The sequence below is a fragment of the Lactuca virosa genome, chromosome 6 (genome assembly GCF_052849685.1).
Source record: "Lactuca virosa cultivar CGN04683 chromosome 6, Lactuca_virosa_CGN04683_v6, whole genome shotgun sequence".
Lineage (NCBI taxonomy): Eukaryota > Viridiplantae > Streptophyta > Magnoliopsida > Asterales > Asteraceae > Lactuca > Lactuca virosa.
The window spans coordinates 106,278,402-106,305,969 of NC_136431.1; the positions used below are offsets into that span (position 1 = coordinate 106,278,402).

General features: G+C 35.2%; 3 protein-coding genes and 1 non-coding gene across 4 annotated transcripts; 3 read left to right on the forward strand and 1 right to left on the reverse strand.

Annotated features, from left to right (window-relative positions):
* The first annotated feature begins 858 nt into the window (after positions 1 to 858).
* Positions 859 to 930, forward strand: TRNAG-UCC (transfer RNA glycine (anticodon UCC)). Its single transcript has one exon. It is a non-coding gene; the product is annotated as a tRNA-Gly (tRNA).
* Positions 931 to 1,627: 697 nt separating this feature from the next.
* Positions 1,628 to 3,372, reverse strand: LOC145118650 (Lipase/lipooxygenase, PLAT/LH2 family protein). The gene is made up of 3 exons (XM_079054345.1): positions 3,118 to 3,372; positions 2,478 to 2,849; positions 1,628 to 2,400 (listed from the first exon to the last, which is right to left on the reverse strand). Exons 1-3 carry the CDS (start codon positions 3,275 to 3,277, stop codon positions 1,736 to 1,738), a joined length of 1,197 nt encoding a protein of 398 aa, XP_078910471.1. The 5' UTR covers positions 3,278 to 3,372; the 3' UTR covers positions 1,628 to 1,735.
* Positions 3,373 to 14,899: 11,527 nt separating this feature from the next.
* Positions 14,900 to 15,559, forward strand: LOC145121830 (uncharacterized). The gene has a single exon (XM_079057528.1). It carries the CDS (start codon positions 14,900 to 14,902, stop codon positions 15,557 to 15,559), a length of 660 nt encoding a protein of 219 aa, XP_078913654.1.
* A 4,568-nt stretch (positions 15,560 to 20,127) lies between these two features.
* On the forward strand, positions 20,128 to 21,666 carry LOC145121831 (toll/interleukin-1 receptor-like protein). Its single transcript, XM_079057529.1, has 2 exons — positions 20,128 to 20,525; positions 21,453 to 21,666. Exons 1-2 carry the CDS (start codon positions 20,128 to 20,130, stop codon positions 21,664 to 21,666), a joined length of 612 nt encoding a protein of 203 aa, XP_078913655.1.
* The last annotated feature ends 5,902 nt before the right edge of the window (positions 21,667 to 27,568 follow it).

Sequence of the window (27,568 nt, forward strand, 5' to 3'; positions counted from 1 at the left end):
AGCTCTTAACCACCTTTTTTGTTTCCTTTTCATTTATTTTTTAATTGAAGAAACGGTGACATGTTATTTCAGTCCTACATCAATCAAAAATTCAGTTCATGACGGACATAAAAAGATGATAACATGTTAGAAGGTGAAAAACCTAATACATGACATAAATGAAAAAAAAAATCCTACAAAATTCATGCATACATGTACATAAAAGTGATTAGGATAACATTATGTTTTTTTAAAGAAACTTAAGAGTTTTCATGTAATTTTCCATCAAGTATTTAATCAATGTTAGGATAAAGGGGATATTTATATCAATCGACAACTAAAATTTGAAGCCATATCAAATGATAGTAACATTAAACATAATTTGTGATAGATTCAAAGTGAATATTTTAGTTATATGGTTACTTAGTACAACATTGCTTTTTAGTTTTAGTTATTGTTTTTGATAATATTAGGGGCAATATGATTACAAAATAACTTCATGAATTTTGTCCTATTTTCAAACGATGTATTGAAAGAAACGATATGTCATCTATCATTTGTGTTTATTGATAGTTCTTAGTTTCTTATCATCCTAGAAAATTATGTCCTTGATATATGTTTTATTCACTTTGCTGGTTTGATAGTTTCAAGAAAATGCATCATGCTAGATTCTATTACAAAAGTAAGATTATAATCTACATTAAACTTTAATAAATATAAACATGGATTTTGTGCTTTTATCGAAAACTTTTAAAAGGAATATGATAGATTTAAACTTAATCTATATTAATAAATCACCATATACGTTGATAAAAAAAGACAGAAGTCTAATTCCAAACGATCAAATTGAATCAATCAATGAACAAATTTTACATATCAGCGTTTGTAGTCCAACGGTTAGGATAATTGCCTTCCAAGCAATAGACCCGGGTTCGACTCCCGGCAAACGCATTTTTATATATATATTTTTTATCCCTTGACAACATTAAAGAGGAAAGTCCAAAAAACAATTTCCTAGCGTATACTAATAATACCATACATGTATTTTAAAACACAGTAGGCAAATATACTTTAATTTATTTCCTAACTACACCATCCTATTTTCATTTTAATGTTGTAGCACTATACTTTTATTTGTTATTTTTCGTAACGAAACAACATATTTTGAAAATCTACTTAATTCTAACATGATATTTTTTTTCCTTATTAGAACATTGTGGCAATTTCTATTTCTTGCATTTAACTTCAAATATATTAAAGTTGAATAATTAAAACAATAACTCTATCTCAAAGACAAAAAAACTACTTTTATAATCACCATCATCAAACCATACACATCATTGTAGTACTAAATACGAGAAATAGCAACGTAATTTAACTTATTTGTATAATATATCATCTTACTTTTATTTCTTTTTATTACTAACCATTGTATGTCTTAAGTTCATTTTTATTAAACATTACACTTCCAAAAATCTATCCAATTCCAACATTATCTTTTCAATTTTTTTTCTTACCAACAACATTATACGTTAAACTACACTTTCAAAATACAATATATATATATATATATATATATATATATATATATATATATATATATATATATATATATATATTTTGGAAATTAAAGTATGATTCTATAACAAACAAATCAATAAAAGTATGCTACTAAGAAATTAACCTCTAACTTTATACAATATATCACTACGTTTCTATATATATACACACAACCCCAACTATTTTCTCAACCACCCTACCTCCTCTCTTCCACCCCCACCACCTGAACAGGCTTAAACGCCGCCAATACCACCGCCACTTTGGATGACAAAAACCCCATCATCCCAACCACCAAATCTTTAGGACTCAAAACCAACGACTCATCACCCGAACCTAACTTAACCACAGTAACCGCAAACCCAAGTGCCAAAACCAAAGTCAAAACCTGACCCTTAAACCGCCCAAACATTTCATCAAGCCCGCCAGTCCTAGTCAGCACCGGTGACGCCAGCTCATCAACTGATCTCTGTAACAATAAAAGATACAAAAACCCACCAATTCCACCTGTCAAAAAAGCAAACGCTGCATTCCCTCCACCACAAAAAGATGCAATTGAAGTTCCTGATATGATGAGAAGTGCATCATAAAGTAATAATGAGAACTTTAAATCTGCGTATTCTTTCATGGATTCTTCATTTGATAAGAAAGATTGTTGGGAGAAGATTTGATTTGAGGTTAAATTGTCTTCTGAAAGATTGGTGATTGAATTAGGTCTAAGTTCTACCATGGAAATGTCGTTTTCGCCCCCGAGTAGAATGTCATCAGCTATGAAATCATATTGGAAAATCCCGTATGGATTATTGTTATTTTGTTGTGATTTTGACCAACAAATAACACGAGTGCCAGCTGGCCTCCATTGACCTGAAATATAGTAATTAGTTTTGTCCACGTGTGTAATATACTGCTGATGTGGCAAAAAACTTATAGTTCCATCTAACCTGATTCAAGGCCAATCCAGAGAGCTTTGAGTTTTTCAATTGTAGGTCCTTGAAATGTGAAATGATTAATGGATCCCCTTGTGAAATGAAGAACATCGGAAGCATCATTTTCTATTGATTCTGTGCTTGAAGTTGCAGCTATTCTTTGTAAGATTGAATCACCATTTTCGTCTACTAAACAAAGTAATATTCCTGAATTTGAGTTAGTGAGACCTGATCCATAGTAATTACTCGTTTGAATTGTGAGTTTGTATAAGGATTCAAGTTTGTCTTCTTTGAAAGATGTGATCAGCTTCTCCAATGATGAATCTGTGGTTGGTTTCACTTCATTGGCTGGCAAAAGACGAACAGGTTTTGCATAACCTTGAAAATCTGAAGTCATGGAACTCATCGGATTATGATGAAGAACACAAATATATTCGATCTAATTTCCTAATAGTCGTAATAAAGTTTATTGATTTTGCCATGTAAACTCGAATCAGCGAATCGATTAAATTAACGAGAGAAAATCTGTAATTGAACAAGAGAGAAAACTATCGTATGATCATCTTGAAATCATTAACAAAATTGTTTGATCATTTGAGGAGCTAATTTGGGCAACAGGGGTTAATACAGATACGAATTTAGGGTTAGTACTTACCTTGGAAATTTGATTTTTTGGAATGAAGAACAAAACTCTTGTCTCGATTCTGAGCCCCAATTTTAGCGATACGCGTAGAAATTTGAGGGTTTCTGACGGATATTACCATGCCATGAGTCGTATAATCACAAATCAAATGCCTTATAGCAAGTGATTCCATTTATGTTTTGTAATTCTGTTTGAATTCAGATGATAATCAACAACGTGAACCTTCTGTAACTTCAGTTAATTGAATTGCTACACGTAACATGTATAACCGACTGAGAAAAATCTTATGAAATGTTGCATCCGTGATGAATGGATCGGATCTTTTAGCACCATGAGTCCATTACTGCATGACATAAAGAGGAGCTGATTGAGTCCAGTTGATAATCCAATGGGCTTCTAAGATTAATTTGGGTTCGATATTTTTTAAGTTACCTTGATACTAAAGGCCTAAAGGTAAGGCGGGGTTTGACATAGAGGTGCACAAAAAAACCGGTCTACGATCCGAACCGGTAAACCGGTCCATTATGAACCGATCTGATTCAGGAACCGAACCGTCGGTTTGCACCAGTTCAAGATTTTAGTCATTGAAATCGGTTTAGAACCGGTTTAGTACAGTGTGAACTGGTACCGATTTAGAACCGGTCGAACCGGTTTAGAACTGATGGAACCGTTTAGAACCTATAAAACCGTTTTAGATAGGTTCGACTTTTTTTTACGAATGAACCGGTTTGAACCGAACCGGTTTAGGGCTGAACCGGTGTTGCTATTCTTAAATCGGAACCAAACAAGTTTATTGAACCAGTTCGGTTTGAACTTTGTGCCCCCCTAGTTTGAGATTGTGTATTTAACTTTATATATATATATATATATATATATATATATATATATATATATATATATATATATATATATTTGTTAAAAGTAGTTATTAGTTTATAAAAATATTCAGATTACTTTATTTATATTTTTTAAAAAATGTTTAGATTAATTTATTTATACAAGACTACCAATAATGACTTTTAATAAAAGGGTTAGTTTTAAGAACTAATGCATTATTATATTTTTATGGTATAAGTTATAAGCGTTTTAAAGAAATTATAATTTTTAACTTATTTGTATAAAACATTTTTCATAAGTGTATTGATTTGTCAAACAATTATTTCAATTTTCTTTTTGTTTTTTGTTTTTTTTTTTGAAAAACTAATAAGCCAATAATAAACTTAAACAATGTCACAATGTATTTCCTCTTGCCTGTCAAGAAGCGCAGAAATCCTTTTAGTTAGTTATTAGAATTTAGAGTAAAATTAGTCTGTGTTTGGCGCGTCACAACTAGTTTATTTTTCGAGTTTTTTTTAAGTTGTCATGTTTGACAAACCAAAAAGTAGCTTATAAACTAGCTTTTTAAAAAGCTGTTTAGAGTAGCTTTTTCGGAGTTTTTTTTAAAAAAAAAAAAATTCAAATATACTCATTAATTAATTATACAAACGCATTCTTTTAAATGTCAATTTATATATTTGAGCTAGCTTTTTAACTGGTTTACCAAACGCCATTTTTTTTTCAGCTAGCTTTTCAGCTAACAGCTAGCTTTTCAGCTAATACGCCAAACATAGCCTTAGTCAATGTGGTTTTACCAAAAAACTATAGTTTGAGGTCCTTTTTTCGTGCAAATTTCGTCCATCGAAAATTTAAATGTACTTGAAAAGACTTTTTCTTCCTCTTGTTTTTCTTTTTTATTTTCTTTTATTTACTTAAATATTTTTATAATTAAAAAAATGAAAAAATAAAAAATAAAACCCCTAATAACCTACCCACCCACCCTTTCTCTTTTAATATACAAATTTCATATTCTTTTTCTCTATCTTTTGTTTCATGCTGGAGCAGCACCACCGCTAGCTACCGTCGGCCACCGCGGACCACCGTCAACCATGTCTCACCAAATTTGCATCAGTTCAGATCTATCATCACCCACTTTCGTCCGGCTCCACTACCGTTCACCTCCTTTTAGATCCACCACCGCTACCTTTATACAGATCCGTCAAGATCCACTGCTGTCCACCTCCTCTATCAAACAAAAGTACAAAACAACGAACACACTCTTTCTTCTTAAGTGGATGGTAACAACGCGTTAGCCCTTCGTTCTAGGAACTCTTTCTTCTTAAGTGGATAGGAAGGTTCAGATCAGAGCGTGTGTTTTTCTCCGACGTAGTCGCCGTCAGATAATGTTAGGGTTTTGATATTCAACCAGTTACATGGCCACCGGGTTTGTCGAGTTACAACTTCGGAGTTCCAGATCCAGATTCGGTGACAATTTGCCAACGTTCCAATATTGGCAGTGGTTCCAGATTCGTCAATGGTGGCAACAATTTCTCAATATTCCAGATCCGACGACCCTCATCCTGAACCTATATATATATATATATATATATATGTTGGAAATTAAGTATAAATATTTATATTTTTATTAACTTTGGACATATATAAATATATACATATGTTGTATATATAACGAACTCTAAGTAGGTTTGTGTTCTCCTCCGTGAGGACTTCGAAACGATATATTATATGTCCAAAATAGAGTATAAGTGAATGAGATATCGATACTCAAAAATGGGTATTTGAGAAATAAGTTCAGCAAAAGAGAGGAATGTGGGAATGAGTCCACATTGGTAGAGAGACCAAACTCAACAAGGTTTATAAGCTCCATTGCATGGAAGGCTTACAAGCTTGTGTCTATGGTTATGCTACAATTCCTACCCGCGCTACTCCCATTTTTGCTAAACTTGACAGTTTTGGTCCCTATTTTTGAATTCTGTAACGGATGCATTAATTGCGTAATTAATGACATTTATTGCCATTAAACACTCAATATATTAGTGATTTGTTTCCGTTTCACGATTCAACTATAAAAGAAGACCTTGCCGTCTCATTCAAACACACGAATGAAATTACTCTTCTTCTTCCTTCTCTGCACTCCTGCTTCCGACGATTCTTTCAGGCAAGTGGTGATATCCGGCAGTACACAATACTGTTTAGGTTGTTGTACCCTGGGAACAGACGACGAATCTGTTTAAGGGAATCGAGTCCAACTCGAGCCTCAGCCACATCGTTTGCATCTAATTTTTTCTTTACAGGAAGCTTTCAAGGACGAAAACGAAGACATTATACTAACAGTCTTAAACAGATTTATTCTTTGTTCTAAAACTTTTGTTTTCTGTTCTTTTATTCTAAAATCGAGTTTGTATCGATTTTTTTCCTGTGATATATTTGATTGTGGTTACGATTCTTTCAGACTGTCTGCAACTCCCGTTGGTACTGGAACTCCTGTTGTTGGTGCTACCCCTGCTGTGAACCCAAATGCACCGGTTCCAAACATTATGGCTAATCATGCTGAGAGACCTGAAAAATTTTCTGGTCTGAACTTCAAGAGGTGGTAACAGAAGATGCTGTTCTACTTGACCACCTTGAACCTGGCTCCGTTCCTAACAGAAAATGCTCCTGTAATTGCTGAGGGGCAGGCTGATGCTTAATCTGTGAATGCAGTGGATGCATGGAAGCATTCAGAATTTCTGTGCCGCAACGGCTAACAGATGCACTTTACAATGTTTATTGTAAAGTTGCAACTGCTAAGGAACTATGGGAGTCGTTGGAAAGGAAGTATAAGACAGAAGATGCTGGAACTAAGAAGCATGTTGTTGCTAAGTTCTTGGAATACAAAATGGTTGACTCGAAATCTGTTATGAGTCAAGTCCAAGACCTTCAGGTCATCATACATGATAACAATGCAGAAGGGATGGATCTTAATGAATCATTCCAAGTTGCATCAATGGTTGAAAAGTTTCCTCCTGGTTGGATAGACTTCAAAAATTACCTTAAGCATAAGCGAAAGGAGATATCTGTGGAGGAACTGGTGGTGCGTCTTCGCATTGAAGAAGACAATAGAATGGCCTTGAAGAAAGGCAGTGAAGTTGAATCTTCTAAGGTTCATATGGTGGAAGCTGGTCAAACTTCCAAAAGCAAAGGCAAGGGACCTCACAAAAGGAAAGCAAAGGGCAAAAACCTAGGCCCCAAGGCAGGAACTTTCAAAAAGAAGTTCAAGTGCTACAACTGTGGCCAACCAGGTCATAAGGCTTCGGAGTGCCCTCAACCTAAGAAGGAAAACCGTCAAGCAAACATGGTGAATGATAACATGGAGTTGGTGGCCATGATAACTGATCTCACGGCTATGGTTTCTGAAGTGAATCTCATGAATACAAATTCAAAGGAGTGGTGGATTGACACGGGAGCTACTCGTCATGTGTGTCATGACAAGAGTGTTTTCAACACCTACAAAGAAGTTGAAGATGGTGAAAAGCTCTATATGGGAAATGCAGCTACCGCGGATATCAAAGGTGTTGGTGATGTCATTCTAAAAATGACTTCGGGGAAAGAAGTGAAGCTTAGGGATGTTTTGTATGTTCCTGAACTTCGTAAGAATCTAGTGTCGGGTGGTTTGTTGAACCAATTTGGTTTTAAGCTAGTGTTTGAGTCGGACAAGTTTGTTTTGTCCAAAAATGGTATGTTTGTGGGAAAAGGATATGCCTTGAATGGCATGTTCAAATTGAATGTAATGGTGACAAACAAAATGAATAATGAAAGTTCTAGTTCTGCTTATTTGCTTGAGTGTTCAAATGTTTGGCATGGTCGTTTAGGACATGTAAATTACAATTCAATTAAGCGATTAATTAAACTAGAATACATACCAAAACTTAATATTGACTCAAATCACAAATGCCCCACATGTGTTGAAGCCAAACAAACTAGATTGTCTTTCCAAACAATCAAAAGAAACACCGAACCTCTTGATTTAATTCACATTGATGTGTGTGATCTAAAGTCAATTTCTACTCAAGGTGGGAACAAATACTTCATTACATTCATCGATGATAGCACGAAATATTGCTACATATATTTACTTAAGAGTAAAGATGAAGCAATAGAGAAGTTTGTCTTGTACAAAAATGAAGTTGAGAATCAACTCAACAAGAGAATTAAAGTGGTTAGAAGTGATAGGGGTGGGGAATATGTTTCTCCCTATGCTGATTTTTGTGCTAAAAATGGAATTCGTCATGAATTCACATCACCCTATTCACCTCAATCCAATGGAATTGCTGAAAGAAAGAACCGTACCTTGAAAGAAACGGTCAATGCCATGATAATTAGTTCGGGTGTAAACCAGTCAATGTGGGGGGAAGCTATTTTGTCGGCTAACTATCTTTTAAATAAGATACCTCGCAAAGAAAAGAATGAAACACCATATGAACTTTGGATGGGAAGAAAGCCATCGTATAAGTACTTACGAGTGTGGGGGTGCCTAGCTAAAGTTGTAGTGCCACCACCTAAGGTACAAAAGTTAGGGCCTAAAACAGTGGATTGTGTATTCATTGGGTATGCACAAAGTAGTAGTGCTTATCGGTTCCTTGTGCATGATTCTAAGAATCCTGAAATACACAAGAATACCATAATGGAATCAAGGAATGCTTCATTCTTTGAAGATGTGTTTCCCTGTTTGAACAAGGAAGTTGAAAGCCCATCTTTACCAAATAACGAAGCTGTTCGAGAGGAAGAACAAGCTTAATCCGAGGAGGAAGAGATAGAACCCAGAAGAAGTAAGAGGGCTAGAGTTGAAAAATCATTTGGTGATTATTTTTTCACCTATGTGGTGGAAAGTGAACCTAAAACCTACCAAGAGGCCGTAACTTCTTCTGAGGGACCTCAATGGAAAGAAGCCATCAAAAATGAGGTAGAATCTATCTTACAAAATCATACATGGGAACTAGTGGATCTACCTCCAGGTAGCAAGCCACTAGGTTACCGTTGGATTTTTAAGAGAAAGATGAAACCTGATGGCAGTATTGATAAATACAAGGCAAGACTAGTAATCAAAGGTTATAGACAAAAGGAAGGTCTAGACTAATTTGATACCTATTCGCCGGTAACGCGGATAACATCCATTAGATTAGTTCTTGCCATTGCAGCTATCAGAAACTTGCAAGTTCATCAAATGAATGTGAAAACGGCTTTCCTAAATGGGGAGTTGGAAGAAGAAATTTATATGGAGCAACCTGAGGGATTCATTGCCTTAGGACAAGAGAACAAGGTTTGTAAACTTGTTAAGTCTCTATATGGATTAAAACAAGCTCCTAAACAATGGCATCAAAAGTTTGATCAAGTCATGATGGAAAGTGGCTTTAGAATCAATGAGTGTGATAAGTGTATCTATGTGAAAAACACCACTCATGGTTATGTCATCTTGTGTTTGTATGTTGATGATATGCTTATCATTGGTAGTGATGACAAGATAATAAGATCCACGAAGGATATGTTGAAATCCAGGTTCGACATGAAAGATATGGGTTTAGCAGATGTGATTCTTGGAGTGAAGATCACAAGAACCCAAAGTGGTTTGATTTTAAGTCAAACACACTATGTGGATAAAATTCTTGAAAAATTTGCTAAGGGAGACACTAGCATAGCTAGAACTCCAATTGACACTAGTCAACATCTACGTAAAAATAGAGGTGATAGTGTTAATCAAGTGGAATATTCAAGAATTATTGGCAGTCTGATGTATCTAATGAGTTGTACCAGACCTGACTTAGCATATGCTGTGAGCAGACTAAGTAGATACACTAGTAAACCCAGTTCTGAACACTGGAAGAGTATTACTAGGTTGCTAAGGTATGTGAGATACACGCGAGAATATGGACTGCATTATGGCAGAAATCCAGCAGTTATCGAAGGATACACATATGCAAATTGGATATCTGACATAAAAGATTCCAGATCTACAAGTGGATATGTGTTTACACTTGGAGGTGCTGCTGTAGCATGGAAATCATCCAAGCAAACAGTTATATCTAGATCCACGATGGAATATGAATTTATCGCCTTAGATATTTGTGCTGAAGAGGCGGAGTGGCTACGTCAATTTGTAGAGGACATTCCCGAATGGCCTAAGCCGGTAACGGCCATATGTATACATTGTGATAACCAATCGGCAATTGGTAGAGCTCAAAGTACAATGTATAATGGGAAATCAAGGCACATTAGACGTAGACGTAAAACGATACGACAACTAATCTCTACGGGGGTTATCACGGTTGACTGGGTGAAGTCAAAGGATAACATTGCGGATCCGCTTACACAAGGCTTGAGTAGAGATGTAGTTTATAAGTCGTCAAGAGGAATGGGACTAAAGCCCATGAATGAATAAATTCATACGAAGGAAACCTTACCCAGAAGACTGGAGATCCCAAGATCTGGGTTCAAAAGGATAACCTAATTGTATGAGTGGGGCAGGTCACTGTGGGGGGAGTTAACATTTCTTCCTAGTCCATTCCTTTATGTAGTGACAAAATTAGGCTAAACATATGGTTTTTAATGATTCTTAGAATCACCTATGTGAGAGAGAAGTGGGGTCGCTTCGAAGGGAATTATAGGGGCAAAAAATTCCCAAAGCTCTTGCAGAACCAGGTTAGTGTTCATGACCAAAACGAACACGTCTATGAGGATATGACCTTGTCAGGGAGAGTCCTGTGAGATTTACATTGTCGTCTACATAAATGGCAGCTTAGTTCAAAGACATCGAGATCTACTAACTGCTAGGAGATTAAGTGTAACTTCTTAAGGGAGGGTTCAAAGGGTAATACCTACCTATCCTATGCAGGATTCAACTGTTGAAAAATTTCGTCTGGAAATTAGATGTGCAGAGATCGATCTCCATTCATGTGGGGGATTGTTGGAAATTTAGTATAAATATTTATATATTTACTAACTTTGGACATATATAAATATATACATATGTTGTATATATAACGAACTCTAAGTGGGTTTGTGTTCTCCTCCGTGAGGACTTCGAAACGATATATTATATGTCCAAAATAGAGTATAAGTGAATGAGATATCGATACTCAAAGATGGGTATTTGAGAATAAGTTTAGCAAAAGAGAGGAATGTGGGAATGAGTCCCACATTGGTAGAGAGACCAAACTCAACAAGGTTTATAAGCTCCATTGCATGGAAGGCTTACAAGCTTGTGTCTATGGTTATGCTACAATTCCTACCCTCGCGCAGGGGGGGTGAAAATCTTGGTTCCGTAGACCAAAAACACCGAACTTGTGCATGGGTGCGACCTGCGGACACGAATGCAGCTCCAAAAACTCGGGTGCGCGCTACCCTCATTTTTGCTAAACTTGACAGTTTTGGTCCCTATTTTTGAATTCTGTAACGGATGCATTAATTGCGTAATTAATGACATTTATTGCCATTAAACGCTCAATCAATTAGTGATTTGTTTCCGTTTCACGATTCAACTATAAAAGAAGACCTTGCCGTCTCATTCAAACACACGAATGAAATTACTCTTCTTCTTCTTCCTTCTCTGCACTCCTGCTTCCGGCGATTCTTTCAGGCAAGTGGTGATATCCGGCAGTACACAATACTGTTTAGGTTGTTGTACCCTGGGAACAGACGGCGAATCTGTTTAAGGGAATCGAGTCCAACTCGAGCCTCATCCACATCGTTTGCATCTAATTTTTTCTTTATAGGAAGCTTTCAAGGACGAAAACGAAGACATTATACTATATATATATATATATATATATATATATATATATATTACATTTCAAGTATATTATAACATAAACCGTATTAAGCTTGTTATATGGTTTCATTTCGATAAATAAAGCTATTTTTAGTATATTTTCATTTCGATAAATAAAGCTATTTTCATTTCGATAAATAAAGTAGAATAACTTTTAACATAGTATATTTATCTAATAAATTAAGTATAATATGTTAAAAGTTAAAGACATAACTTTATAAGTAGAAGTAAAAATATTATTTTAAAATTGAAATTTAGTATATTTATGGTTACACTTTAGGTTTGATATTTATTTAACCTTACTCACCAATTTATAATTATTATTAGAAAAACACTACAATTAATCACTTTTAACTATTTACAAAATATTCTTTGGCTTGTTTTAGTTAAACTAAAATTTATATTTAAGTTGAGCCTGTAATGCTATATTCAAATTAATAATTTAAATATTTTATACAAATTGTTCCAAAATTGTATCTTTAAAATGATAATGGTTTGCATCCAACAATATATTAAAACTAATAAATTAAGTATAATATGTTAAAAGTTAAAAAACATAGTTTTATAAGTAGAAATAAAGATATTATTTTAATATTGAAATTTAGTTTATATATGATTACACTTTAGATTTGATATTTATTTAACCTTATTAACCAACTTGTAATTATTATTAGAAAGAAATTGAAAAGTCATGGGAGTTTCAAATGAATGTGGTGAAAGGAAAAATGCATGGGGGTTTCAAATGAATGTGGTGAAAGGAAAAATGCTTCCTTTATAATATAGTATATGATATGATATGATATGATATGATATGATATTGGAAAAAAAAGACACCCTTTCAACAATATCATCGAAAATAGGAGATTTCCTAGGTAACGCCGTTCCAAAGATAATGGAGTTTCGAAAGTTCCAAAGACACCAAAAGGCCAATAACACTACCACATCGAAAGCCTTACGTTGACCGTCTTTCAATGAACAGAATCAGACCAAGAGATGAAATCCAAAACAGAAAAATGCTCAGGTAAGTGGACATCCCACCAAATAGCAATCTAACTCCAAATATCTATAAGCTCCCTACATCCAACAAAAATATGATTAATAGTCTCAACAACCGAGTGGCATACCAGACACATAATCAAATGCACCTCAATCCCACGATACAATAATCTCTCCCTAGTAGGGATACTCTCCAATCTAATCCTCCAAGTAAGAATATTGAGCTTCATAGGAGCCCAATTATTCCACTTGGTCTCTTCACCACTGACAATGAGCATGCTAGAATCTATAATAGATCGAGCCATAAAACCTGAAAAAACATCTGATGTATCACCAAGCCATCCCAATCTGTCCACCAACTCCTTTCGAAGCCATAATTTTATTCCAATTCACCCAATGCATACTTCTATCATCTATATCAGCCCCCCCCCCCACCAAAGAAAAAGAAAGAAAGAAAGAAAGAAATTGGCCCTCAAAGATTCCAAAACACGAAGAACTGTAGCTAGAGTTGGAAACATTGACATAAAATAGCTACCCAACGACCCTAGCACCAATTTGACGAGAGTAAGCCGACCACCAAAAGAAAGACATTTTCCCTTCCAAGTCGCTAACCTGTTGCGAAATCTGCCAATAAGAGGAGACCAAGAATTCACTCGGTTCATATTTTGACCCACAGACACCCCAAGATGAATAAAAGGAAGGTACTCATAAGCGCAATACATAGCATTTGCCACTTCCGCCACCTGAGAAGAGGTAACTCATGCACCAATGAATCTACTTTTTAGTCCTTTAGCATCTTTTTAGTACGTCTCTGAATATTATTGTTTGTTGTTCATTTTTTTGTTGTAATACTTGGTTGAGATCTATCGACATGAAGAAAGATGAAAAGATCTGGCTGATATATATCAACAATTAATAAAACTTAAAATCAAACATTATCTTATTATACGTTTAGATCAAAGATAAATTTGTAATTTAAATTTTGTTATTGCATAACTTTTTCAATTAAAATCAAACCTCATAAACATTAATGTTTGCAGGTATGTTGAAGTCCTCTAAGTCAATGAACTACCTCGATTCCATTTCTTAGTAGTGGGTTTATACTTTATATCATGTGGTAAGTGGCAACTTCCTGTTGGGTCATATTTTTGTGGTTTATGCTGGGCTCATAGTGTTTGTAATTTTGGGCTTAGAGTATTAACAGATTAATGGGCTTGCATGTGTTTACGGATATATGAATCGTAATCACCTAGTGTTTACGGTCATAATGGGTTGGGCTTTTGGGTATTGTACTCGGTATATATATATATATATATATATATATATATATATATATATATATATATATATATATGTAGATGTATTCAGCCGTGAACCTGTTAGTCATTCTCATTGTTTTTGGTTCACGGCTGCTTCTAATATTCTTATGTACCAGACAATTTATTGTCAATAGAATCGTGTGCATTGGAAGTTATTTCGTGTTCTTGAATCACTATTTGGTTTACATTCCGCATTCACTAAATAGTTTGATTGATATTATGTAAGATCTATTGTTTTAGGACTTACAATTGGTATCAGAGCTTTAACGAGTATCAGTCGCATTCAAGGAATTTGGAATCAATTCTAGCTGTTTTTGGGATTATTGACTTACTCAGAAAAAATATAATTTTAAAACCTTAGATTTTTATTGATTATTCTTCCTGTGTTCTTTGTGAATTTAGTTTTGGTATTCTTCGTGTTCATCGGAATTTCAGTTATATCCTTCTAATTTATCGGGATTAGACTTGAACTGATATATCTAATTCACGAGTATTAAGGGAGTTGGATAAAATTTCAAAACAACAAATCAAGGTTTACGGAGGCTATTTGGTCAAATTTGGAGTTTACGGTTAAAGATTAGCGTAAAGGGTTTACGGAATTCATTTAGTCAAAATTTGGAGTTTACGGTCAACGATTAGAGTTTACAGAATTCATTTAGTCAAAATTTGAAGTTTACGGTCAACATTTAGCATTTACAAAGGATATTTGGTCAAAGTTCAAGTTTACGGTCAACGCTAAGCTTAAAGGGTTTTCGGATACGTTTACAGTCAATCCTTGATTATTTTTGGACATTTTCGGAGTTATTGTTTTAAAATGGAATCTCAATACACAAGCTAAATGCATCAGGAGTTGGACTCCATTATAGGAACTACCACTCGTATCCCTCGACTTCTGTCTGCTAATGGATTTCCGGAATGGAAATTCAGAATTGAAAAATACATCAAAATGAAAGATACCAAAATATGGAGGAGCATTCTCAGAGGTCCAGTCAGGATTACTACTGCCTTGAGTGATGAAGATCCGACTCTTATTGATAAGAAGATAGAGAACTACACGGATGAGGATTTTGAAAAGATTGAAGAACATGACAGAGCTCTTTCCACCCTTACAATGGCCCTATCTCCTGAAATTGCCCAAGGTTTTAGGCAATATGAGTCTGCAAAGGATTTATGGGAGGCATTAATTGAGGTCTATGAAGGGAATGAGGACATGAGACAAAGTAGACATGACTTGCTACAACAGAGGTTCAACATGTTTAATCATGTTTTAGGGGAGTCTCTTGAAGCTCAACTGCAAAGATTTGTCACTCTCACCATAGAGATGAGCACAGCTGGGATAAGTTTTCCACATACTGAGATCAACAAGAAGTTGCTGAATTCTCTGACACGCAGCTGGGACATGAATGTGGCCGTTATCAACAAGACTAGGGACCTAAGCAAACTTAGCCTTGCTGAAGTGATGGCCATAATCAAGGCTTGTGACATGGATGATAAGTAGCATGAAATCAACCATGTGACTTCTTACCCTACTGCCAATCTAGGAATCTCATCAAACAATGCCTTCTCTACTCAACAAACTTATTCTGCTCATCATTCTGTGCCTCATCAACATTTGGCATCATCAAGTTCTTCTGTCTCAAACTCTAAAATCACAGCCATAGCTCAGCCTTCATCAATACTAAAAGAAGCTGAGGAAAACATGGCCCTGATGGCTGGGTTTATGAACTGTTATAACGCATTATTGGCAGGAGACTTGGTCCCTCCAATCATGGTTGGAGAACTGGATCAGATTCACCATGAGGACGTGGAAGAGATAGACATCATGTGGCAAATTGCTATGGCTTTATTTAGGGCAAAGAAGTTTACCCAGCGCACAGGGAAGAACAATTGGGGAATGAATGTGGAAAAGAAGGTAGGTTTCAACAAGAGCAAGCTCTGATGCTTCAACTGTCATGAGCCGGGTCATTTCGCTCGTGAATGTACCAAGCCAGAAACCAGGAACAATCCTGATAGGATGCTGGTGCCTGCAGGAAACAACAGAGGAGCTGCAACCAACAATGAAACAGCTAACTTGGCAATGGTGGCACAAAGCTTCAGTTGGGAGGATCAAATGCAGGCACTGAATCTGACAGGACATGAAGCAGCACACTTGGCACAGATCAGTGAGAATTCAAGGGTGGAAGAAGTAGAAGAAGAGATGATGGAACTGCAATTCGCCTTCATGGTCTCTACTACACCTGCCATAAAAGAGGTTAGTGAAACTCCATGTTCACAAACCTGTAGTGATAAAATTAAACATTATTGTGAACAAAATGAACTATTAATTAGGGAAACTGAGGACCTTAGGTATGAAGGCTATACTCTCAGAAAGGCCCAAAAACCCTTAAAAAATCAATTGGAAGAGATCCGACCTGGGTTCACAACATATGCATTTCTAAATCTGACTTCTCTCTTAATGATTATCTACTCACCTAAAGTAAGGAGTTCTTTGGAAGTTCTTGATTGCTGGGGTATATCGGGAAGTGGTGTACATCTAAAATTGAACCATTTAAAAGGTTGTCTGTAGATCTTGCTGCTTAATTTTAGTGGACAACAATATCCTTGGTCGTCGTCAGCCAAATGGTCTATTTAGGAATATAATCAAAATGACTTGTCATTTAAATTCTATCAAATTTGTCATTATCATTTGTTTTTAAGTGGATCACAATATCGGTGATTGACCAGAGATAAACATGTAGGTGTGTGCTGTTAAACGAGATTGAATTGTCTGACAACTTTGATCCTAACTCTTATAAATTTGTTCATATTTTTTTATGCACAAATTTAGGGGGAGAATTAAATATACAAAAAATATTGTCATTAAAAAAATTGTTTATTAATTTTCTCTCATTAAAAATTGTTTATTAATTTTCTCTCATTATTAAAGGTGTGTTTATTTTTATTTATCTTTATCTATTTAAAAAAAATGTTTTCTTCCGTATGTATTTTTTTTGGGAAGTGATATGAGGTTTGTGCTAAAAGGCAATTCTAAGATGCGTGTAATGCACTGAAACTAAATTGTTTAGACTCTGTGTTCAATGTGCTGGTAGGCCCAAAGGATTCAAATTAAAGGACTAGACATTGTTGACAATGAAAGGACTTGACAATGTTAACTCATCTAAACTTAGATAGTTACATTTGGACTGACCATACGACGCTTGGATAGATTGAGCAGTGAGATATACATGGGAACCCACAAGATACATTAAAGTTACTTATTATCTAGAACTGTGGCTCAACACTTCTTTGATGTATGGACTTATGTCCTTAATTCTGGTGTTGATAGGATGACTGGGGGGTTCTGATAAAGTAGGTCTGTAGGAAATTATTTTCTTGCTTTCTATCTGTCATTCATAGGTTGCCTCCTCTGCGTGATCGGAAGATTCGACCTGGAATGCAACATATGCAACTCTATCTCCATGCATCTTCTTGTCTATGCAATTCTTTCTATCTGTTAGCCATATGTCGTCTCCTCTGCGTGATTGGAAGAGATCCGACCTGGAACACAACATATGCACCATTCTACTTCTCAATCCTTATATTCTGGTTAGTCATATGTTACTCCCTCGACGTGAGTGAAAGAGTTGTTAGACCTGCTCCAGACGCGAATCTTGACACTTTTTTTTATCTTCTGGTCCTTCTTCTGCTCAAGAAAGAAGAGAGAAACAAGCTCGAATTGAGCAATTGAAAGGGAAGATGTTGGTGATGAAAAATTCGGATCAGAATGCTCCAGGAGATCACCCTGAAATGTTTTTAAGGGAAACTGGGAAGAAATTTACTGATAAGTATGGAGATCGCTCTGGCATTTTGATGTGGGGATATGATGCTGACAAGAAAATATGGGTCGTGAAGCGCAAGAGCAATCGAATTGAGTATTATGAGAAGCCAACGGACTTTATGTCCCGGACAAAAGTTGATCTTGCGGAACTCATTCACGCTCCTTTTAACAATCCAACCAATGACTCTGTGGGCTGCGATTTTAAGAGGTACCTTGAGGACCAAGCTAAAAATAAATTTCAAGGCATGAAGACTGCTTCATCGTTCACAAAAAAGGTTAAGGATGTCATTGATCCTCGCACTAATAAAACCATGGTGAATGTTATGTGGCCGCCCACAAAGCAAGCTAAAAGGATTCCGCTTCCTAAACGCTTACCAGAAGGCACTTTGGACTCCATGCAATTCTGGGTATATGATGAGGCTACCGCTTCGGCGGTGATCAAGTTGAAAAAGGGCCAGTATCGTATTGTCGATCCCAAAGATTTATTGAAGTTTGGAGAACGTGATATTCATACTTTGTCACATTTTCAACTTATTGTAGAAAATTAATTTTTTGAAGCTACTGGCAACGCTTTCACTGGAATGGTTGCCACTATAATTGACAAGAAGCTGTGGGCTGGAGCGTTCGATCAGTCAGATGTTCATCTTGTAGACAAGCTGTAAAAGCAGCCAACAATAAACCAAGGGGGAGATTGTTGGGTCATATTTTTGTGTTTTATGCTGGGCTCATAGTGTTTGTAATTTTGGGCTTAGAGTATTAATAGATTAATGGGCTTGTATGTGTTTACGGATAGACGAACCGTAATCACCTAGTGTTTACGGTCATAATGGGTTGGGCTTTTGGGTATTCTACTCGGTATATATATATATATATATATATATATATATATATATATATATATATATATATATATATATATATATATATATATATATATATATATATATATATAGATGTATTCAGCCATGAACCTGTTAGTCATTCTCATTGTTTTTGGTTCACGGCTGCTTCTAATATTCTTATGTACCAGACGATTTATTGTCAATAGAATCGTGTGCATTGGAAGTTATTTCGTGTTCTTGAATCACTATTTGGTTTACATTCCACATTCACTAAATAGTTTGATTGATATTGTGTAAGATCTATTGTTTTGGGACTTACACTTCCTAATTCAGTAAGTTTCCAAGCAATTTCAGCAACAAAAGAAGGTCATTTCTCAGAAGTAGAGAGTAGGATGCCGTTTGCTTTTTGTCTGTAGATCTTCTTGGCTTCTTCTGTCTACGCTGTGCAGACCACACACAGATATTAGGCTTCACAAAATGTTTGTTTTCTTTTTGAAGATTGTAGACCTAAAAAGGTTTGCGAGTCCTCTTCTTGGCGCAGATGTGCACCAGAGTCTTCAAACCTCTTCAGACATCTTTTAACCTAAAAACACACACACACACACACACACATATATATATATATATATATATATATATATATATATATATATATATATATATATATATATATATATATTAAATTTAGATTTATTCCAACTTTATCTATGATAAACAATTTGGAAAAAAAAGTTACAATACTTAAAGAAAATTTTGAAAATTTTCATTTAAAACCAAAGTTTATTTCTATCCTTTTTATGTGTTAAATTAATTTATCCCTAATTACAATGTTGATGTATAACTTTGCGACCAAAGTTTGTTGGTTTTTATCAAATATATACATTAATTTATATCCTTTTAGTTTTACTTTTTATACAATAATATATAAAAGTTTATCAACACTTTTTAATTATCTATAATAAAGTTATAAAATTATTGAAAAACTCTATTTAGTTTTTTTTTTTAAAATTGGTTTAATTAGATTTTAGTTTATTCTAGCAAAATGCAGATGTTAAAAAAACAAACAGTTTTCTTCTTTCAGACTGCAAACGTTTGGTCCACCTCTTCTATTGTAGAGGCCTACAAATGTGGTTGACAGACTACAAACATTTTGCCTCAGAAAAAACAAACAACATCTAGGTGTTGGCTTACACTTCCTTTATAAAAAAATACTAGCAATTGCCTCCGTTAGTCTTATCAAATCACTTATACCTTTCCTTCCCATAACTCATAATGGTTTTTCTCTCTGAATTTGTAAAAGGATCCTCATCTTCCTCCTCAATTGATAGTTATAAATATGACATATTTTTAAGTTTTAGAGGTTTTGATACTCGTCATAATTTCACTAATCATCTTCATAAGGCCCTCATGGGTGCCAATATCACCACCTTCTTAGACGATGAAGAGATTAAAACTAGGGAATATTTGATACCTGAACTGGAGAACGCAATTAAAGAATCTAGGGCGGCTATTATCGTGTTGTCGAAGAATTATGCTAAATTATCATGGTGCCTTGATGAATTGGTGCTGATCCTTGAGCAACATAGGACATCCAACCAAATTGTTATCCCCATCTTTTATCATACTGGGCCCACCCATATCAAGAAGCAAGAAAGTACCTTCAGAGATGCAATGATTGTGCACAAGCAAAAGATGGAGGAAGAGACAAATACAAATAAGAAAAGTCAATTGGGTCAAAAGTTCAACCGATGGATTAAAGCGCTTACAAATGTTGCTATTTTAAAGGGAAGGAAGCAAAAAGGCTGGTAACCACTTCTTACACATATACTAGGTCTATTTTTCTTATTAATGTATCAAATTCCCATATCATACTCTCCTTGTGAATTTCAATACATTTCTTCAATATTATAAAATCTTAATATTTTTATGTATTTAAATTAGATAAATAATGTACTTAACTTAAAATTGAATCAACAATTACATGGTATTGGTATTGTTATATCATACTACCTTCAGATCATAACATCTTTTTTGATAAACATGTATTTTAAGTGCTTTTACTTGTAAGTATGTAGTAAATGATAGTTTATAACTATTGTGTACATTCTGTTTAGATTCATGCAAAAAATATCAAGATTTAAGTTTGGTGGACTTGCAGAGTGAAAGATAATGAAATTTGGCCATCCCGTTAGTGAAATCTTGTGCGTCGGTGGCTCTCATCTTATTATACGTATAAATTATGACCTAACACATTAGATACTTATATGGTTAATTATAAGTGCAAATATGAGATATTTATGATGTGAAAAACTTAATTAAAAGCTTTAACTTAATATGAGATACTTTTAAGTTGGATATTTGGAAATATTAAGGGTGTGTATTGAAAAAACGAGTTGGAATCTGTTCGTTATAGCTTTTTACTTGCATATGTGTGTTCAACAAAAGTAGCTTATAGCTTTTGATATATATATATATATATATATATATATATATATATATATATATATATATATATATATATATATATATATATATAATGAAAAACGTGATTAGGATAATGTTTAATAATGGTAATCTTCTATATTAGTTATAATAGAGATGAATTTTTTTAAACGCTACTTGATGTAGTAGAGTTTTTTTTTCCTTTTTTTCAAATGAAAGCTTTACATATGAATCTGGTTTGTTAGTTTTATGGATTGTGTTTTTTGGTTCTTATCAAAATTGTGTTTCAGGATTGAAGCAAAGTTTATTGAAGAAGTTGTTAAGGACATATATCATAGATTACATATTCCCTTAAGGAGTTCTCTGTCACTTCTTATTGGCATGAATGATTCCATTAAATTCATCACCTCATCGTTGAAAGATAATTCCTCACACACATGTGACATACTCATTATTTTGGTTATGGGTGGTATCGGGAAATCATCTTTGGCTAAATATGTCTAACGGTCTCCTTTTCGTGAATTCGACACTAGTTATACCGAAGATATAAGTAGGAGATGTGTTGATAAATTTAATGGGTTGCTTGATTTGCAAAAACAACTTTGTGGTGACATTACAAAAACAAGTCCAGTTCTAGTTCATGATGGTTCTATATACACCTCACAGATAGTGTAACATCCCAAAAATCAAGGTAAAATTTTTAGTTTTAAAATCCAACCAAACACCATCATTGTTTACAAAACATAGTTCCCAAAAGTCATAATCATGAATCAGAGTATCCCAAAATCACATACCATAAAATCAGAAGGATGTGTCCGATCACGCCTTAGCTTTCCCCCGATCATCTGAAGTACCTGAAACATAAAACTGAAACTGCAAGCCAAAGCTTTGTGAGTTCCCCCAAAGTACCACACACACCAAAAAAAATATACAATTATGTATGCTAGGTCCAATCAGTCATCGGACTGAAATACCCTCTGGCCCACAGCCATCAGGTTGGATTACCCCCCGGTCCAATCAATCATCGGACTACAATGCCAAAATGCAATGGGTCCAATCAGTCATCAGAATGGTATACCCTCGGGTCCACAACCATCGGGCTGGATTACCCCCGGTCTGTTGGATCACACACATAGCAGTAAATCCTCAACCCAAAACCATACTTTGTCGACATATGTAATAGATAAACATATAACCAGTCAACATGCAAGCATACATATCTACAGATCACTATCGCATAACAACATCATATAAACCATGATACATATCTGACAGATCACTACAACATAACAACATCCTATATACCCGTATATATAACATAGTGGGATGACATTGGTGCTTTTGATCCACAAGTACAGTGAGGAAGACTTACCTCACAGTATGACAAATAGCTGAACAACACGTTGCTCCGAGTACCAACTCTATAGGTCACCTATGCAACAAACAGTGACCAATTCTCAAAACACAGCTCAAAATACACAAAATACCCTTATGTCAAACTTGGTCAAAACCCTGCTCAAGGTCAAAGGTCAAAAAGTCAACCAAGTCAACTCAGGCTAAGTACACCCAGCGTACTCAGCTTGTACGCATGACGTACTCACCAATCCAGAAACGAGGCTCAAAGGGAGTACGCGCAGCGTACTCAGAAGTACGCCCAACGTACTCGGTCAGATGACACTTTTTCCATTAAGTGCTTATTCTCTTAAGTTCTTTCATCCCAAAACCTAGATCTAGTCCCAAATAACGTTCTTAATCATAAAGTTTCCAATTTTATGATCTTGCATGGCTATAAAGTTCCCAACACCAAAACCCTAACTTAACACAAAGTTCTAAACCTCTAAAGAGAATGCATGGATGGATGTGAACAATCAAGATTCCATTTTTTAACTCTAGACACCCTAAAACGTCCAAAAGGAAAACTCATTTGCTCTAGAGTAGTCCATACTCACTTAGACCAAGAATATGGGACTAAAATCACAAAACTTCACATCTAACGAGATCTAATGAGATAATCAACAAGTTCAGAACTTTATACCTTCTAAAGGTTGCTCAAGGGGTGTAAAACTTAGATCTCAAAGCTTGGAGCTCATTCCTTGCTATCCGATGACTTCTTTCCTTCCACAATGGACACCGAATCACCAAAATGAGGTCACAACACCAAAAATGGGAATTAGGGTTTGAAAGCTACAAAGTGGGTATTGGAGGCTGATAAGGGGAAGGGGTATTGGGAGTTAATGATGCTTAAATAGGGTCCAAACCCTAAAATTTAGGGTTTGAGTGTCGACCACATACGCCCAGCGTACACAAGTGTACGCCCAACATACGCAAGAGAGGCACATTTCTCATTTAAGGCTCCTTGGGACCAATTTTACAAACAATTCCATATTAAGAGTGTAAATGGAAAATACACGGAAATCGAGGTGTTACAGATAGAGAGTGTTGTATAGTATAAAAAAAGTGTTTCTAGTTCTTGATGATATTGATAGTGTTGACGAGTTGGATGGATTACTTGGAAGGAAAGGTTTTCATCGAGGAAACAAAATCATATTAAGAACAAAGGATGCATGGTTGACAGAGAGTTGGCCACTTTTCAAAACGCACATTAAATCTTAGCATGCAAAATACTTTCTTCAAGGCTTATGTGAGACCAAATCAAGGGAGCTTGTGTGTTTTGATGCATTCATGTGTAAATTGATGGGTTTTATAGATAACAAAAATCATATTTTTGGGGGAAGAGATAAAACCCTAAGTTTGCATACACCCTAAGGATCTAGGTTTTCACCATTGAATGCAATAATCAATTTGAATATCAAGAACCCTAATATTGCCCTAGTATTTTCGAAATAAATACAAGGGTAAAGAAAAAAATACCTTTTAATTATACTACTAAATAATCAAAGTAGAATCCTTCTTGAAATTGCTTGAAGCTAGCACCACAAATGTCGTGCCTCTAATGGTTTACACCCAACCCTAGAATCAAGGAGGCTTAAAGAGAGAGGGGAGAGAGCTTCAAAATTTCGGCCTAATTTTTGTGAGAAGGGATGGACAAAATTTTGAATGCCAGGGAGGTCTTTATATAGCTGAAGGAAACTTGGGGCCAAAGCTAAGGTTTAAGGGATAAGGCCTAGATTAATTAGTATAATAATCAAACTTCCTTATCTTGTTATCCTTACCCTATGGACACAAATTCTAGGATATTCCTAGCCAATTTTTGTCCACCTCATTCCATGAGGTTCTAGAGCCTTCCTGCTTCAACTTTCAATAAATAACCAAACAGACCATACACTTTTAATTAATCCAATTAGTCCCAAAATCAATTCTAATTAATTTTTAATTAATAATATGATTTCTAATTAATATATTATTTTCATAACATATTAATAAATTCATTTTCATTTCTAATTAATTTATTATTCATACAATAAATTAATATATCACACACACACACACTCTCTTTCTCTCTCTCTCTCTCTCTCTCTCTCTCTCTCTCTCTTTCTCTCCCTCTCTCTCTAAAAGTCATCCTATTCAAATACTAGGTTTGAGGGCAACCGAAAAGGACTTCGCTAATAATTCAAGATTATACTAATTTTAGTTATTGATTTAGACATCTAATCCAACAGTCTCCCACTTGGATAAATCTAAAAGTAAATTACCGGTATAAATTCTAAATTAAACAGCAAAGAGTGCTTCCATAGCAACTTCCGCACTCTGAACTAAACATATATTGGTCCTAAGATAAGTGATCCAATATTCCTCCGTTCTACTAGATATCATACAGACACGAGACATGAATTAGAATCAATCTCATGGTCCAAAAATTTGTTTCCCGATTTCCTGATTTGTGATGACAACATAAGACTTCAAATTGTACATAACAACTGAGTCCTGGCTGGGCCCAACACTATAAGTCAACACCAAATCACCAAGGGGCCAAAGATATCACTTTTCCCATTAGGGAAAAATGAAACAATAAACTTTGGCTTAAATGCTTGTCTCCTTTACTCATCAAATCATACATGATACTGCGTTTTATAACATCATGTTACTGACACGTTTTCGTAACACCAATGCACAACCGACTTGTAAATTACAACTCATATATCTCCATTTCAAAAATATAAGATATTATCATCTCAAAATTACTCGTGATATTATCCATGAAGTAATTCTATGAGTGTGGGTCAATCCAATACTTAAATCTCCATTCCAAGTACTTATAAATATTGTAGCAATACAATTGCTATCTCTAACCTCTTTAGACAATCTACAATCCAATTCATGACAGTCTTAATTTATTACTTACTTCCCAAAGTATGAGAGACTGTGGAGTTTGAATAATTAAATTATTCGGAAAGTAAAACATGCAAAATGAAACCCAAGAATAAATAATTTATAAAGGTAGTAAAAATACTCATAAATAATCTCTATTATTTAATCACCAAAAGTCAATTACATTTATTTTTGTTACAAGTTTCAAACTAATCATCTAACTACTAAAACTAATATCATCTCTTAGTCCAATGCTTCTAGCATGCTGTCTATGCTTAATCCTACTCATAGCCTTCATGAGAGGATCTGCAAGATTATCTTCTGATGATACTCTTCACAATGAGATGACTTTCTTCAACTCTATGTATGATATAATGGTACTTTATGTCGACATGTCTTGATTTTCCATGATCTCTCGATTCTTTAGTTAAAGAAACCGCTCCTTCATTATCACATAAAAGTTCCATTGGTTCCTTAATGGTTGGAACAAATCCAAGAGCTCCGATGAAGTTCTTCAACCATGCTGCTTCCTTTTATGCTTCACTTGCCGCTATGTACTCTGATTCACAGGTAGAATCAACCACTGTGTCTTGCTTGGAACTTTTCCAAGTAACTACTCCTCCATTTAATGTAAATACCCAACCAAATTGAGAACAAAAGTTGTCTCTATCTGTTTGAAAGCTGGCGTCACTATACCCAATCACTCTCAATGTATCATTGCCACTAAGGACAAGAACCATGTCCTTTGTCCTTCACAAATACTTTAGAATGTTCTTCACTGCTGTCCAATGAGCTCTGCCAAGATTTCCATGATAGCGACTGACCATGCTTAAAGCAAAGGAAACATCAGGATGAGTACATGTCATAGCGTACATGATTAATCCTACAGCCGAAGCATAAGGGACTCAACTCATCTCAGCTATCTCTTCATCTGTACTTGGGCTTTGAGTCTTACTCAATTTGGCATTGCTCTGAATAGGTAGCTCTCCTTTCTTGGAATTTTCCATACTAAATCGTTTTAGTACCTTGTCCAAGTATGTACTCTGACTAAGTTAAATTAGTCTGTTCTTTCTATCTCTCAAAATTCTTATCCCGAGAATATGGGCTACCTCTCCTATATCCTTCATAGCAAAACACTTTCCAAGCCAAGATTTTACTTTTTGCAAGGTTGGAATGCCGTTTCCTATGAGTAGTATGTCATCAACATACAATACTAGAAAAGTTACTATACTCCTACTACCTCTGACATGCACACAGAACTCATCCTCACTCCTAGAAAAACCAAATTCTTTAACTTTTTTCATGGAAGCAAAGATTCTAGCTACGAGATGCTTGTTTCAATCTATAGATGGATTTCTCAAGCTTGCATACTCTATTGGGAAACTTTGCGTCAACAAAACCCTCTGGCTGACTCATGTAAACATCTTCAGCCAACTTCCCATTAAGGAAAGTTGTTTTGACATCCATCTGCCAAATTTCAGAATCATAAAAGGTAGCTATGGCCAACATTATCCTAATAGATTTTTATCTTAGCCACTAGTGAGAAGGTCTTATCATAGTCAACCCCTTGGGTTTGATTAAAACTCTTCGCAACTAGTCGTTCCTTGAAAGTGTGTACAATTCCATCCATGTCGGTCTTCTTCTTGAAGATTCATTTGCAACCATCTTTCTTTCAACCAGGTTGTTGATCAAACAAATTCCAAACTTGGTTTTGATCTCGTTGTCTGTTGCCTCTTTCCACTTGGCTGCCTCAAGGCCTGTCATTTCTTCATTGTAGTTAGCTAGCTCATCCAAATTTATCAGTGTTTGATCACTGATAAACGTATCACCATCTAAAGTTATATGGAAACCATAGAACTCAGGTGGCATGCTAACTCTACTAGAACAATGAAGAGGTAATGAACTGTCAACTAGGATTTCTTCTTCTGGTTGAACCCTAGTGTCTTCAAAGGTTCCTTCATTGGTTGACTCTAGAATCTCTTCAAGGTCAACTGTGCTCCTATTGTCCTCTTTGCATATGAGCTCTCTCTCTCTCTCTCTCTCTCTCTCTCTCTCTCTCTCTCTCTCCCTCTCTCGTGAAAGACTCCTCTTTGTGCTATAAAGACCACGTTTTCACAAGGCCTGTAGAACAAATATC